We start from the raw sequence: 16,762 nt of genomic DNA, 5'->3' as shown, positions 1-16,762 counted from the left end.
ATTTGCTTCGTCTTCCTACATGAGAAATGTTAAAGTGAAATGATTCTGTGTGTTGCTCTACAGCGACTGCAAAGATTGTGGCGTGGGTCACTGTGATGCAGGGTAAGACGTGAAGGAGAGCAAACTGCAGGATCAACATAAGACAGAAAAAAATGTTCAGCTCATGTTCTCAATCTTTAGTTTTACTCCATATTGTAAAACGTAAAAAAAAAATAATTCATAAGGATTTTGTATTTTTTTTCTGTTGAAGGTCCTTCATTGCTGTCGTTGGTGCGTCCAGTCTTCGGTATATTCATATTTGCTATTGTTAGAGGGTAGCAAGTGGTTTCTTGCTGATGTACTGTAGTATGTAGTCCCCGTATGATTTACATACATAGAATTTAGCAATAGAGATGTAGCTACCTTGATGTACGGTCATTTGTTGTGGCGGTCTGCTGGCTCAGCAAAATCCCTGACATTTTAGAATAGAAGAAAAAAACACTAATAAACACGCAGACACAGAAATACATAAATGCACAAATTAATAAATATATGTGGGAATGAAAAAAAATAGATACATATTATTCCCATACACATATTTTTACATGTACCTATTTTTTATAATGCTATTTCTGTATTTTTCAAATACAGAAATAGCATTTTTATTACAAAAATGTTAAAGTTTTGCATTTACATATTAATATATTAATTTCTTTATATTTTTAGCTAAATCACTTTTATTCTCAATAAGAAAAAGTGACATTATTCATTGCAGCCATCATCCAACCATCTCTGGACAGTTCAAATGAAGACACTAGATGCTGAGTGGTGTTGCAGTGTCTTCATGTCCAACCCACACCCTGGGCTGGATGTTGGTCAGTGTCTTCTGAGGTGCTAATAGCCGACCTTCTTCCTGGGGGGTTATCTTCCCTCATGGCGACAGCAGCTGCTAATGACAAGGTTTCCAGATAAAGTGGGTCACATGGTGCACACATCCCACCTGGGTCTAAGCTGCTAGCTCTGTCTAGACATTCTTCTCCCACTGGTCATTGAATTTCTGTCAATCCTTGCATGTGGAAACCCCCCAGAGACCCTCTGGCTTTATCTCTTTTGCCGCTTCAGCTTTGTTGTTTTTGAACAAATTATTGGGAAAATCAAATCTTAGGGTAAATCAATACTCGACACCTTACAGCTAACCTAGTTTTCTATCACTATTACTTGACTGACGGAGTGTTCCCTGTACATCTGTTGAGTTGTTGGTGATAGAATTGATTGATAGAACTAAAGCAAAAGTTTGGGCACCCTCAAGCCAATTCCACAGCAAATGAAAAGCAGTTAACACAACCCCAACAGCAAACAGTCATGGACATGACAGTTTCCCCAGATGTTAGGACACAAACACTGGAATACAATGAAACAATAGCACTGACTGAATAGCAATAACAATGGCACCTGCTGAGATGATGCTGAGGAACTGCTTTGGACATATCACAGCTTGCACACACTTTCTGTATCTGCTTAGATGGTTTCTATTCTTGATTCAGCTTGACTGACTGCATGACATTTGCATCCTCACATATTGGTCCTTCTATGAATATGATGTTTCATGTCCCTTATACCTGGTAGTTGGTAGACTGCTCTTTTCATCAAACTCTGCCAGGGAAGGGAACATCACTGGAACTACCTCTGTCCACAATAGTTTCCTTCAAATACGACTGACATGATGAGTAATGAGTACTGATGTTTCTGACATGTGGACCAGTTTGCATCATGCTGCATGGTAGAACAGCGCACTACATTAGAGTTCCACTTAACTGCTCCTTGGTTATGGTGTTTTAGATAAGATGGAAATACTTAAGTATTTCCCTTCTTTTTAATTTTACTTAATCTTCAGATTCTATCGATCAGATGCTTTGAAGAGCCCATGGTTGTCAAGCTCTGCCACAAGATTTGAATAATTAGAGAATTTATCAGCTCGTTTCTTTCTTACAAGTTCTGAGGGGTCAATTGAGGGCTAATGAGGTTCTCAGTGTTTTACAAGTAGGAGGTGCCCAAACTATTGTGTATGTTAATTTCCAGCAGTTTCCCAATGTGCTCTGTTAATGCTAATTAGAGTTCTTATTGCCTGTGGTACAGATGAAACACTGACACTGGTTTGTTCCCTTCCCCTGTGTCTCAGGTGGAGTTCTCTGTCCCAACATCAGCGCTCTGCAGGAGCTGAGGAACTGCAACGACCATCCCTGCACCGTGTACCACTGGCAGACCAGTCCGTGGGGACAGTGCATAGAGGACTCCTCCATCCCAGCCACTAACACATCACTGAGCCGAACGCACGGCGAGGATGCCTCCTGCTCGGTGGGGATGCAAACCCGCAAGGTCATCTGTATACGGGTCAACGTGGGCCAGGTTCCTCCCAAAAAGTAAGAGTCCCCATAATTCTTCAGACACAGGCTTTAGGTGCAGATGGGAGTGGTCTTCCCTCCTCTCTGCAGTGTGAAGCAGGATCTTTATGCTGTAAGACAAGGCAAGGCAAGGCAATTTTATTTGTATAGCCCATTTTTACAAACAGTTTGTCTCAAAAGGCTTTACATGGCATCATAACAACATCCTCTGCCCTTAGACCCTCACATCCACTGAGGAAAAACTCCATAGAAAACCCTTTTAACAGGAAAAAATGGGAGAAACCTCAGGGTGAGCAACAGAGGAGGGATCCCTCACCCAGGACGGGCAGACGTGCAATAGATGTTGTTACAGACAAGAAAACAGTTTGTAACACAGAATGTGGGAAACATGGAAATGTTAACAAGAGCTGATGGAGGAAAGGCAGGGAGAGCAGGCCAGCTTAATGGGAGGACTGGATGGCAGACCGGCCGGTACAGGCCGGTCTAACAGCAGGGGAAAGGGTGGGCGATGCAGGCGGTGGTTGGTGCAGAGAGATGGAGCTCCGGTGGATCTGTGGAAACACAGAGAGAGTGCGAGACACCAAGGCCAAACTACAAAGTGCAACAGATAATGAAAATGTGCTGAGAGGAGAGGAGAGGAGAGGAGAGGAGAGGAGAGGAGAGGAGAGGAGAGGAGAGGAGAGGGCTCCATGTAACTGGATGTGTCCCCCAGCAGTCTAAGCCTATAGCAGCGTAGCTATGAAATGGTTCAGAGCTACCTGAACCAGCCCTAACTAAAAGCTCTGTTGTAGAGGATGGTCTTAAGCCTAGACTTAAATGTAGTTAGAGTGTCTGCCTCTTTGACCCATGGAGAGAGCTGGTTCCACAGTAAAGGAGCCCTGTGTAAGCTACCTGGTTATTATTGTCCACTATTTTGCTCTCTGCCTTGTAAAAATGAATCTGACCTGATTCTAGCCAACACACCACCAAGAAAGAGTTTTCAGTGGATCCTGATCACACTTGTCCCCTCCCCCCACCAGAACTAACATGTTTTTTGAACGAGGGTGCTTCCTTCCACTCTCACTTCAGTTAATGTTTCCGTTCCGACTGAGGACACAGATCATGTTATTTTGCTGCAGCTCACTTGCAGGTGCAGCTGTGCACCATGCTTCACAGGTGTCTGCAGTGTCTGTGCTCTGAAAGACTTCACAGCAGGAAAATGGTCATTCATCTGGATGATGTGTCCCCTGCAGTAGGATTGCTGATTGTTCCCTTTTCCATTAGCAGCCGGTTTTTTGAAACGAGCTTCACGACAACGCTCGCGGATGAAAACGGCAAAATAATGGCTTGAAAATGCAAAAAAGTGAAACGACCCTCCAGAGTGGAAATCTTAAAAACGCTCCCCCATGTAAAGGGGGAAAACGCAAAAGTCTGCTCCGATTGCTATGACCTGTGGAGGGCACGGAGATCAGCATTACGATGGCTGGCGTACAGCCTGCCGGAAATCAAGAAGAAGAAGAAGAGGAAAAAATACTGGGTTGTACACAGGCGTGCAGACTTGGCGGTGCTGTGTGTTGTGTGGCACACTGCCACCTAGGCACGCCGATTTCCACTGGGTTTTGTGCCATGCTGATAACTCCTCAGGTGTTAGCACGATAAACAGAGTCTCAGTCCTACAAGTGAGAGGCAGTTGTTTTTGGTTGTAGACGGTGTTTGCACATGACATGCTGCACTGTTGCTGGCAGAGGTGTAAGCTGATGAGCTGCTGGCCAGCTGTTTGAAGCATCTGAGTCTGCCCCCCCCCCCCCCCCCCCTCGGAGGCAAAATTCTATGAACAAATATTATCTATTTGTTAATTCAACAGAGTGGGGGTATTATTCTGGCAGCACAAGCAGCACTATGCAGGCAAACCCCAGCAGCCCCCGTGCTGTGTATGGAAATGAATCTTGTTTTTTTTTATTCCTGTGCTTACCCCTAAGCTTCCAGCTACGTGCTGAGCAGTGAGTCCGCTGCCTTGGGACAGCAGCACTGTGGCCGGGGTGTGAGGACCCCCTCCAGACATGTGGTATTATAGTTGTCTGATGCATGAGCACGGCTGCAAAATTCAAAATACATCAGAATTCTGAGATTAAAGTCAAAAATCATTTGGGGCCCTAATACTCTTCTGTAAAATATTGTAGGAACTGTTCTAAAATATTGTTGAACAATGTGTGTCATGAATTTTTATTTAAAGAAGGATTTAATTTGTTATGTTTTAAAAAAAAATGTGCCAAAATTCTTAGGTTGGATCTAAAAAACAGCGATGTGAGCTGATTTCATGGAGGTTCAATGTTATTTGCATCTAGATATATCACTGCTGCTGAAAAGAAATCAAGACGTTTGAAGAATTTCAGGATAAACAAGTCAAATATCACCTAAAGACGATGTCGATTACCAATATCATCATCCGTTGGTTCAACTCCACCTCCGTGTTTGTCCGTCTTTCAGTGCTTCTTTCCCTCTGTCTTTCCTCCATCTCTCAACCATCATCCCATTCTTTCATCTCCTCTTTATAATCTACCTCTGTTCCTTTCTTCTTGAATCCTGCGCTGAATCCAGCTTCATGTGGCTGCCTCCATCAGCCTCCCTTTCAAATGCAGCCTGCTCTGCTGTGTGTGCGTATCTGAGCATGTCAGTGATGTACTTCCAGGTGTCCAGAGAGTCTGCGCCCAGACACCGTCAGGCCCTGCTTACTGCCCTGCAAGAGAGACTGTATTGTTACTCCGTACAGCGAGTGGAGCCCCTGCCCGTCAACATGTCAACGAGGTAGATTCATTCCACACAGTGATGCTTCAGTATCACTCAGACCAGTTGCAGTTCTGTCAAGATTGGATGTTGATAAATGTTAGTGTAAGATTTTATGAGAGGCTGAATACCAAAAACCCAGTCTGAGTTGGGTTGATAAATTGATTTTTAATGTTGTATTATTCAGGAGTTCACCAGGGAAATGTTACATGGTAGTAGCAGCATTCAGGAGCACAGTGAAAAAAACTGTTAAAGATCACAAAGACATTATTTTCTAAAAGGAAAGAAGATTTCTTGGCTATTTAAAGGAGACATATTATGCCCCTTTTCCACAAATTAAAATAGTTCCCAGACATGTCTGTGACATGCTTTGGTCAAAATCCCCCAAGGATCAAACATCACAGCTCTTTTCATCCTCTCAAAACAGCCCTGTACAGAACGGCTGCTTTCAGTGCCTGTCTCTTTAAATGCAAATGAACCACTGTTTGCCCCGCCCCACCCCTTATTCAAATTCAAAAACTAATTACATCATTATTAGACAACTGAGAGAACAGCTCATAAAACCACATGGATTTCAATCTAGGGAGCCTGAAAATTACAGATTTATTTGTAAATTCTCACATTTTGGGGGCTGGAAGGCAAGACAAACACCTAAATATATGTTAAAGAGCCTTCAAAGAGTGATATTTCCATAATACAGTATGTGGCAGTAAACAGCTGCAGGAGACCCTGAGTGTCGGCCCATGTGGAACCTAGTCTCCACATAAACAAGCTAAATGAAGTAGAAGAGCCCCACACACATCAGTCTCAGTGTTACATGTGTGTGTGGCTGTTGCTATCCTGTGTCATGTTTCCTCGAAAGCTGCTGAGTAAATCCTGGAATCTCTCCAGTCCCATGTAGAACTCCTGCACCTGCAGTCATGAGCAGAGGACCCAGCATGGTCAATATAACTGCTGCTTCTCTGTCTCGATATAAATGTTAACTCTTAGGTACAAAATCTAATGCGTTGTGTGTTCTTGTGGCTTTCTTCAGGTGGTAACACTAAGAAGAAGCAGAATCGGAAACGTATTGCCATCCAGTTACCAGCCAACGGGGGGCAGGACTGTCCCGAAGTGCTGAGCCAGGAGAGAGAGTGTGATGCTCCGTCCGTCTGCCAGGGATACAGGTAACTGCTCCCTGTTGACAGTACTCTATTGTTATGTTGTGGTTAAGAACAACTGAAGTTTTCCACAAACAGATTCCAAAATGGCCTTGCCTGACAGTTCAATTCAGATAAACAGATAAACAACACAAAATTTCTACAAAATAGGCTACCTTTGGGCTTTTAGTTATGCCTTTTATCTAGTGCATGGATTCAAATTTCACCCCTGCTCTTCAAATGCAGGACACCTCTGATTCTCGTTGCACTTCTTCTTTAGATGGAAAACTCACAAGTGGCGGCGATGCCAGCTTGTTCCGTGGACCGTTCGTCAGGACAGTCCGGGAGCGGAGGAGACGTGTGGACCAGGGTTACAGATCCGAGGTGAGGACAGACACGTTACAGTTTGACCATCACACGTCCCACATCTCACATCTGCTGGAGTCCCAACACAGAGCAGTCTTTGGTTTTTTTTCTTCATAAAAACAAAAGTGATTCACAAATGCCTGTTTTAATAAATCACACAAAATGTAATTGCAGTCATGTTGACACTGAAGGATATTTCTATGAGTTTAAAATAGTATTTTGTGTCTGTCTATCTATCTATCTATCTATCTATCTATCTATCTATCTATCTATCTATCTATCTATCTATCTATCTATCTATCTATCTATCTATCTATCTATCTATCTATCTATCTTTTCAGATTACATAGCATTTCTTACCGTGAATTGTTCGTTTGTTCACACTTATAATATTGAGAGAAATCTGCTCCCTTTGGTAAAAAGCTATAACGGTTTGGAAACACTTGTTGTAATAATTTCATAATCAGTTTGCAGAATCTTGTGATGGGCAAAATTCATCACAGTGAACCTGGAAATACCGAAAATGTAATTTACATAATTGTTTTATGCAACTAGCCTGGTACTACCTTCCCATGCAATAATAATCTGGCATTGACCAATACACTGTAACATTGGACCTAAAATCTAGAACTGTATAGGATGCAGTGATAAAATGACATGCAGATATTTTCCTTTTTACAACAAATTGGCGAATCACCCAAATGTCAAATTGAGTGGTTTTAATATCCATAAATTACAGTAACATAGATACATCAGCATTCATTTATGTGTCTGTCCTTCACAGCATGGTCAACAGGATCTGTTTTTTATATCTTTAAGAACATGGTCTGTTCTCAGCTGTGTTGCTTAGTGGGAATTAAGCCAATTCATTAGTTACCAGTGCACACACTCCTGGTCTTGGAGGCCATTATCTGATTCCTATAATCAGCATCCTGCTCCTCCATTTTGGAAGGTTCTTGTCATTATGTACCATTACCTGTAACAGTACACCCTGAGCTGAGCACAGACAATTCAATAGAGGCCTCTTACCGTTCACCCATTCATTCAATACAGCACGTGAAAGGCCATAGTCATTTACAGCTCTAGTACTTCCCATCAGTGTGTGTGTGTGTGTGTTTGAGTGTGTGCAGCTCCTGTGGGTGTAAGGTCAGTTTTAAGCCGTCTACGCAGTGTGTGAGAAGACTGACGCCCAGAGGATGTAAACCACTCTATTACACTGCACATCTCCCTTTGGTCATTTAAAAGCAACTCTCTTAATCTTGTGTGTCAAAAGTGTGTGTGTAGAGCGCAGTAATGGATTGTAACACAGTACATTTACAAGTCTGTTCCACTGTTTGTGATGGAAACGCACTTCACTTCTCTGAAGTTATTAGAGAGCTGTTCTTACTGTAAGTTCCCACACCTGCTTTGTACAGTTAATTTTAAACAGGCTCAATCAATCAAACTCAGGAGCAGAGCAAACAAAGTAAAACTCACGTTGTATTCACTAGCAAGGACTACGCAACAATGTGCCATTAGATGATTTAATGGGATGGAATGTTGAGGATGAATGAACGATATTGTACAGAGTGGAAAAGGTGAGGGAAGGTTGATGTCGGCGCTGCTGGTCTGGAAGGATGAACTGGAGACTCAGAGTGGGGGTTCCGTCTCGGTGTTGTTCCATCCAAGCTGGATCCATGCCCCCCAGACGATGCCTTGGAGGAGATCTGAAAGGGAATGTGCTGGTTAAGAAGAGAGGGATGGAGGAAGGGAGGGAAGGATGGAGGGATGAGAGTGAGGATGATCCGGGAGGAGGCTGTAGCCAGGAGGTGCTTAGACGAGGGAAGAAGGGAGGGTGGGTCAAGATGTCTTGTGAATGTCTGAGGTGTATGAACCAGAACAGTATCAGAATGAGTAGGGGAGAGTGGGAAGATGGGCCGCTTTTCATATTCAGGATCACTACATCAAGACAATGATAGTATTGTTGCTAACTAACATATTCCAGGGTGTTATGCATCCCTACAAACAAACAGAATGAGTGTAAACATAACTGTCTTGTGGCTCAACTTACCCTGTGTATGGTGTAAGTTCAAGTTGAGCATAGGAGCAGGGTAAGTTCCTCCTTCCCTTCCATCCATCTCCCAAATCCCCATTTACTGTCCAGGTTACAGGTGAACTGCTGGGTCCTCCTGCTGAGACACCAACTCACTGACCCTGTGCATATTCTCATTTGTCCAGGTCATAGTATCTCAAAGGAGGTTAAATCGAAAGGGACTTGGTTATTTGTCTGGGAAGACGTTTCACCTCTCATCCAAGAGGCTTCATCAGTTCATGTAGCATCTGACCAGGCTGAGACTGACGTTTGGGATTTTTTTGCGATCATATCACATCCTGGGAAGAATCCCTCATCTTTCTCTTTGAAAGTAAAGCTTGGCTAATCATGAACAGCTTTGCCTGTTCTCTGGAACATACTTATTGTAATCATAAACTAAAAATTGAAATTAAAATTGATTTAATAATTAGGACATATACAGACAAATACACTAAGTGTATTTGGGCAGGTGGCTCAACTTACCCGTGACTCGAGCTACAGTATATTGACTTTATTAGTCCCCACAGCTAAAATGGTGAACTTCCATGCTAGGTTTACTACCTCGTTTTGTAGCTCATGGTCATGGATACCACAATAGATGTATAAAACAAATTTATAATTATCTCTTTTGGTCTAAACACAATTCTCATGAAACTTATGATCGACTGAATTCACTTTCTAGAGTGAAAAATGTGTTTTTGGACATAAATGTCACAACACTTTACTCATGTGGTTCTGAACCTTCACAGACTCCATGAAATTAAGCCTTTCCTCCCAAATATTTGGTAAAATGCTAAATTTTTCTTATGGTTTCCTAGCAACATGGGGTGGCTCAACTTACCCCACTCTCCCCTACAGTGTGTAGACTCTCCATGATTGTTTACTTCCACTTATCCCGCCCTGCTTTGCCCCGCCCCAGACGTTTCTGACCAATGATTGAACATCAACATTCAACATACATGTGGCTTTGTTTACAAATTCTGGTTATGCAGAAAGTGCAATTTGAAAGTGACCCGCACCAGACAAACAGAAGTAAACATTGCATTTGGTCCGGACCAAAGCAGGTGAACTAACGGACCTTCCCGGTGTGAAAACATCTAACCGTTCTCAACAACACCTGGGGGTAAAACTGAAGCGTAGAAGCTGCAGCATCAGATCCAACAACCTGTTATGAACACAGATGATTTTCATGTTCTAATCACACAAAACGCATCCTTGTCTTCCCTCTAGCCGTCTCGTGCCGCAAGCAGGACGGCGGGCAGTCAGACATCGAAGCCTGTTTCCAGTCCGCTGGCTCCATGCCGCCGCTCATCCAGCACTGCCAGCAGCCCTGCCAGGAAGACTGTCAACTCAGCAGCTGGTCCAAGTTCTCCTCCTGCACGGCCGACTGTGTGGGCGTCAGGACCCGCAAGAGGGTGCTACTGGGTGAGTGGCAGTCTGTGACTTCAACATGCGCTCTGGATTATATCAGGGAGATCAGTGTCAAGGTTATTATAGTTTTAACATTTTAATTAGTTTTTATTTTTATTAATTTTTTCAGTTCGCTTTTTTATTTCAGTTTAGTTTTAGTTAGTTCAACAAGTGTTGAAGCAGCTTTAGTTTAGTTTTTATTTTGAGGAATTGACTAGTTTTTATTTAGTCTTAGTTTTTCAGGTTTTAGGAGAAAGCCTCTGTCAGACCTCTGAAAATGAACTTTTTCCCTTTTAGTTGCATCCCATAATGTTCCCATCAGTCCTCATCAGGTTCCATTCACTCTTATCTACCTGTGGGTCGTACTCCAAGTCGTCCCATATTGAGCTGCGGCGCTTTCTTCCTGCAGCTTTAGACGGAAACTACAACTAAGCTAATGTTATCTGACTCTACTTTAGTTTTAGTTACATTATTCATTGTAGTTTTGATTTAGTTCTCATTTACTGTATTTCAGTTTACTAAATTATTTTTTCTCTGCTAATCTTAGTTTTAGTCTTAGTTTTAGTGAACTATAATAACCATGATTCAGTGAATGTGAAAAAAAGTCATTTTAAGGTACAGTTTTAAATAAACAAACTTCTCGGTGCATGTTTGAGTCGCCATCTGACGCTGTCTGTGGGAAAAAACTGCAGCTCTGAGGGATGTAAACAGCCTAAGCAGTGGAACTTCCATCCGCTCCCATTCATCGCTGCCATGGTGATGTGGGGACAGACTAACTGCAAAACAGGAGCAATTAAACTGAAAATCTTCAGATTCCTTCTTTTAGACCTAAAATGTTAGGAAAATACCACCCCGAGTTGAATTTGCCCGGAATTGTCCTTTAAATTCCCAAACTGCTTAAGTCAAACAAGACTGTCAATGTGTTAACACCTTGTTCAAGAAGTACTGTATCTTGATGTCAGGTCCTATGTATGTTAATGCTTACCGTTACTTCTTTTTTTTTCAGGCAAAAGCAAAAAGCGCGAGCAGTGTAAAAACCACCAGATGTATCCACTGAGTGAGACTCAGTACTGCCCATGTAACAAATACAATGCCCAGCCTGTGGGCAACTGGTCAGACTGCATCCTTCCTGAAGGCAGCCGCATGGAGGGTCAGCTGGGCATGAAGGTCCAGGGGGACATCAAGGAGTGTGGTCAGGGCTACCGTTACCAGGCCATGGTGTGCTACGACCAGGACAACCGCGTAGTGGAGACGTCTCGCTGCAACAGCCACGGTGAGTCTAACATCCCTGACTGTCTCATTTACACACATGTACCAAGACTGTGCAACACAAACGTGGACTTCATCAGGATTAAGAGAATCTTCACTAATATAAACCAGCCTCAGCTGCTCTGGTTGATTTGTTGTTGCGTCTCAGTGGCTGCTCCTGCAGAGCTAATAAAGATTTTATTTTCCCTTTTGCTCTGTATCAAATAATTTAGGAGCTCATTGATTGACTAACCCTACAGTATCAATTATTTAAAGGTTAATTGTGTAGGAATTACTCCCATATATATGATATGAACGGTAAATTCAGAGCTTACCAGAACACTTCAGTTTGTTGATGGGGGTGATTACTGATTAATGAAAAACATACTTTTGAATGAAATAATCGATTTTCGTGAATAGATAACAGGAGAAGTTACACAATGTCCCTTTAAAAACATTTAAAAGCTCTACTGTCATCTGTCCTGTAGGTTGTGATCACTATCACCATGCTTTACAACCAGTTTCTTAGATAACAACATAGTTATAATAAGTTCATCAGGTTTCACGTTGTAATGGTCACATTGGTTCAAATAAAAATATTTATTGAAACAACTACTAAAATGAAATGAGAAAACATGAATCTAACCTTATCTACAAACATGTGTGTGTGTGGCAAATCAGACAAAGCCAAGCTGGCGGGTTGTAGACGGTCCTTTTGTCTTCAAACAAAGGCTGAATCAAAGATGGGCTGTAGGAGCAGGCTGTGGGATGTGAGGGAGGATAACAGAGGAGTGTTCATTTATCAGGAGTTATCTGACTACAAACAGACACAACACCAGAGCTCAAGTTATAGAGTGAATTAAATCAATACATAGGCCTACACCCACGAAGCTGGAAGGCCCTTTACTAAGCTGTGCTACGTACGCTAAACTAGACCTAGTTACATTACCAAGTCTACAGGGCAAGACAGATGCCTGTGCATGAGATAATCTGATGCTCCCACGACTCGCTCTCTTCTCTCTGACCTGCAGCCTGGATCTGCCCCTCCTCTCCGGGTCAGGCAGCCCCCCCCCCCTCCTCCTGCATCACTCTCATCTAAACCTGTCATTGTGTCAGCTGGCTCTCCTGCTCCGCTGTCACCTACAGTACAGACTGCAGCTGGAGCTCTCTACCTGTTTCTGCCAGGGAATGTGTTGTGGCTGGTTCATATAGCTAATGGAAGTTAAAATCAGTTGCTGTTTATTACCTTCTATTGACCTTACTGTCTGGCAGGTCCTCTCCCACTGCACTTGTTCCAGGTTCATCACCTTTTTTATTTTTTTTTAAAGCCCCAGTATGTAACTTATTTAGCTTTTTATTAGCAAAAATCAAATATTGCTTTCATAAATACGTATTTCACTGAAGTCGAATCACACCCGCATACAAACGAAAGCTTTCTCGTACCTTAGAATGAGTTGTTACAAGTCGTTACAAATACATAAGTGGGCGACGCACCGAACCGAGGCGGCCATGTTGCCATTTTTTACGTTCAGTGGCAGCGTGACCGTAGGTAACCACAGAAACTCAGCGGAGCTGTCGGCTCGGGGAGAAAGTTTTCCAGGTAGCGCCTGTTAAAACTGTCACCACTGTGTAGTGTGAGGAAGGACGGAGGCACTGATGTTGCATTCAGGTGCAGTCAGGCAGACGGCCGTCGGCAAACCAACCAGATGTCATTTTACAGGACGAGAGAAAGGCGGTGAAACGTGGGTCAGGTAAACAATACGACATCACCATGACAACATATTGTCACGCCTGTATTGTTTTGCCTTGTGCTGACGGACCACTTGTTTACATAGACGCTTGTTTATCCTGTTACATGCAGCGTCTGTTGTCTGTCTGACGTCTGCCCGATTTCACGTGAATGCAACATCAAGAATACGTTCTGATATGCAACCGCACCGCTATGGGGGTAATTCCTACATATTATACCTTTAATATTTGGGTGGGGGGGGGGGGGGGGGGGGCACTTAGGCTGTGTGGCTTCAGTTTCCTTGCTCTTCACAGAGTTAGTTGGTTGACACTCTCTCTGCTCTGTGGCTCCTGATGAACCCAGCTGGCAGACCAGTTTTAAACGGGCCGAGGTCCAACAATCGTAATTAAAAATTGCAAAAAATACTCTGAGGCAGTTTTGCTGTTTTGGTAGATTTGATTTTGACTCGGCTTATAAAAATAAAAAAAATAGCATGTGGCAAAGCAAGATGGCAGAAGCTGCAGCCAGCAGCGTGGCTAGGTAGGTACAGACAGAGTGTTGTCAACAGTGTTGTGCGGTGTATACCCTGGGGACTGGCACACTTTTCAGGGGAGTCATTGAGACAAAGCTTGGGTGTTATTGCGCATTTGATTTTAATATAATGAATCAAGCTTGACTCAAAACCTCACTCAGAATAGATGCAGTTTTGACCCAGCTCAGAGCTAATTTTACCCAGACGAAGGACTGTAGTCATGGATGCAGAGCAAAGAGCTGAGTAAATGTTAGACAGCTCAGCTCCAGCAGCTGGAGACACCCTGTCCTCCTGTGTCTGCTGAAACGTGTCTGTCTGTAAAGCCCCGATTTTTAAAATGAATCTCTTTTAATCCCTTTGTTATGTACAAGAGGACACCTCTGTGAATCATTCATCTGATGGTAAAAACCTCCTGAGCATTTGGATCTTGAATTATGAGAGAAATAATCCAGACATAGGTTAGCAGCAGTCTAAGCTCCCAACCTTCCCTGATGCTTCTGTCTGCCTCACAGCGTCGATGAAACACTGACTTAAAATCATTTGACAGCACTAGTTTCTACTGAAAGAATCCAAACCAGGTCGAGCTTAATGGTGGTAAAGAAAACTCCAGAGGACCTATGCTGTTATTCATGACATCACCCAATGTCCTCTTTTGTTATCGTTTTGACTGAGGGACCCTAAGAGGCAGAAGTTAGAGATTTGGTATACAAATAGTTGAGTCTGCTCTAGTCTGTCTAATTTACAAGTTTGGATTCATATAGTGAGAGCACCAAATCATCCGTCTTATACAAGTTGATGCTTCATAATACAAATATTTGAAACAATGTCCATCCATAAAAAAAATCCTCAAACATCTCTTACAGTGTGGGTTTAATCACAGTGTTCACTTGTTTGTCATGGTTACAGGGTATATTGAGGAGGCGTGTATCATCCCCTGTCCATCTGACTGCAAACTGAGTGAGTGGTCCAACTGGTCGCGCTGCAGCAAGTCCTGTGGTAGTGGTGTCAAAGTGCGCTCCAAGTGGCTCAGAGAAAAGCCCTATAATGGCGGCAGGCCGTGTCCTAAACTGGACCACGTCAACCAGGTAAGGACAAGCTCACTTTGAACTGGGGGATTCCTGTTGAAGCTGTATTTCAGTGCTCGTCTCTGTGGGGAGGGATATTTCATTTTTTATAATGTTGCCATAAATGTATGTTTTGTTTAATTCCTGCAATTTCAAACTTCTACAATAATTGGAATGACCTTTATTCTGTTTTTCTCTTCTCTTCCTTGGTGAATGGATTCCACCCACAGGCTCAGGTAGCTACACTCATACTTCTTTTTGATTGTTTCATGGTTTGTCTTGTTTATTTCAACTTTTTTATAATAGCTACTACTTTAAAATTTAGATTATCTTTTGTCCGAACTGGGGATTTCCTGTCAAATCAGATGTTAATTTAATTTGTCATTCAATACAAATACACATTTTTATATATTAAATATTTATATTTAGGTATTTATTATTCATCACCACTTTAAATAATCAAGTTCTAGATCTGAAAACACATTTAGAATTCAGCTGACACAGATCGTGTTGCCAAACTTCACATTCCCTTGTGACGTCAGGTGGGTAACTGGTGTTTGTGTGTGTCAGGTATATGAAGTGGTGCCATGCCTCAGTGACTGTGGACAGTACATCTGGATGGCAGAACCATGGAGTGTATGGAAAGTCAGCAATGTGGATCTGAAGGACAACTGTGGTGAAGGTGTTCAGACCAGGAAAGTCAGGTGAGAACAATCCCAAACATGTCTCCACAGTCTGACACCCAGTTCATCTGATGAGCGATTTGAAGTTCCTCAGTGGCCAGTTTGACATGAACATACTTACCTGCCTGGTGGGAGCAACACTCCAGTGATCCTCCTCTTATATTAAATCCATTTGATTTAAACTTCATTAGAAAGGAATGAAGCATTTCAGAAACTGTTAACACAAAGGAGACAGAGAGCAGAGCTGTGCATACAGAGGCTGAGGGCAGGGAGAGTATTTAAAGGTCCAGTGTGTAATAATTGTCAAGGTTTATTGGCAAAATCTAAATATACTACCCATTAATATATTTGTATAAGTGTATAATTGCTATAAAGTAAAATTTATTTGGTTTTCTTAGCCATTATAATTTTTCTGTTATGTGTGCGAGCGAACGAGTGAGTGAGTGCTGCAATCTAGAATCTGAATGCAGGATATCATGGTTTTACCCCCATTTTACACATTGGACCTTTAACCTTTTACACATTTCATACCAGTACATAATGGTTTAAGTGGATCGCAATAATCAAGAAGGAACTGAGTCAGTAGTGTCCACCTGTAATGAAGTGAGACTTCCACCCATGCCAACCATTTGTCCTGTAGAATAGTGTTCCTATCGATCACCCCTGCTGTGGGTGTGATGTCTGTCACAGACTGCTGCTTCTGCAGAGACAGACAGCGCTCTGACTGAACCTGTCTCTGTCCAGGTGTATGCTCAACACTATAGATGGACCCTCGGAGCAGGTGGAGGACTACTTGTGCGACCCAGAGGAGATGCCCCTGGGGGCCCGCAACAGCCGACTGCCCTGCCCCGAGGACTGCGTGCTGTCCGACTGGGAAGCATGGAGCCCCTGTGCACTTGTAAGAATGGTGTATTTACTTTGTCTGCTGTTGTATTCCTCCACACTGTGCTCCATGTTGTTTACATGAGAGGATAAGACAGTGTGGCAGAGAGTGAACAGCAAGACTATGAACAGACTGATGAGATGTGTTTTACAGCACATAAGGACTTTAACACTTTAACAGTCCTGTGACAGGAGGAATAAATGAAACATGATGATTTCCTGTTGTGTCTCTCAGCCGTGCAATGGGAACAGCAGTCGGGAGAGGAGTGCGTACCCACTCCGCCAGCCTGGAGAGGGGAAGGAGTGTCCTCCAACTACAGAGACCGAACCCTGCAAACTCAACAGCAACTGCTTCCACTACTCCTACAACATCACCGGTACGACTCCACCAGCAGCAGCTTACGATCAGCGTTGGGCACCTTGATTTTTGAAAGTTGTTAGTTATGGAAGGCTCCATTAGTAACACCGTTATTACTATCACTGCTTACGATGCA

General features: G+C 42.9%; 1 protein-coding gene across 1 annotated transcript in view; it reads left to right on the top strand.

Moving 5' to 3' along the window:
* The window catches only part of thsd7aa (thrombospondin, type I, domain containing 7Aa), a gene marked incomplete at both ends in the record, with an annotated part of 104,201 nt that overhangs the window by 62,467 nt on the left and 24,972 nt on the right, over positions 1-16,762 (top strand). The window contains 11 exons of the mRNA XM_083981569.1: positions 64-102; positions 2,159-2,399; positions 5,050-5,165; positions 6,178-6,310; positions 6,564-6,667; positions 9,951-10,145; positions 11,137-11,403; positions 14,546-14,724; positions 15,274-15,407; positions 16,131-16,284; positions 16,504-16,645. Coding sequence (XP_083837695.1) covers positions 64-102; positions 2,159-2,399; positions 5,050-5,165; positions 6,178-6,310; positions 6,564-6,667; positions 9,951-10,145; positions 11,137-11,403; positions 14,546-14,724; positions 15,274-15,407; positions 16,131-16,284; positions 16,504-16,645 — 1,704 coding nt within the window. The remainder of the gene's footprint in view (positions 1-63; positions 103-2,158; positions 2,400-5,049; positions 5,166-6,177; positions 6,311-6,563; positions 6,668-9,950; positions 10,146-11,136; positions 11,404-14,545; positions 14,725-15,273; positions 15,408-16,130; positions 16,285-16,503; positions 16,646-16,762) is intronic.

The sequence above is a fragment of the Trachurus trachurus genome (genome assembly GCF_905171665.1).
Source record: "Trachurus trachurus genome assembly, chromosome: 11".
Lineage (NCBI taxonomy): Eukaryota > Metazoa > Chordata > Actinopteri > Carangiformes > Carangidae > Trachurus > Trachurus trachurus.
This window is presented reverse-complemented; position numbering and strand designations above follow the sequence as displayed.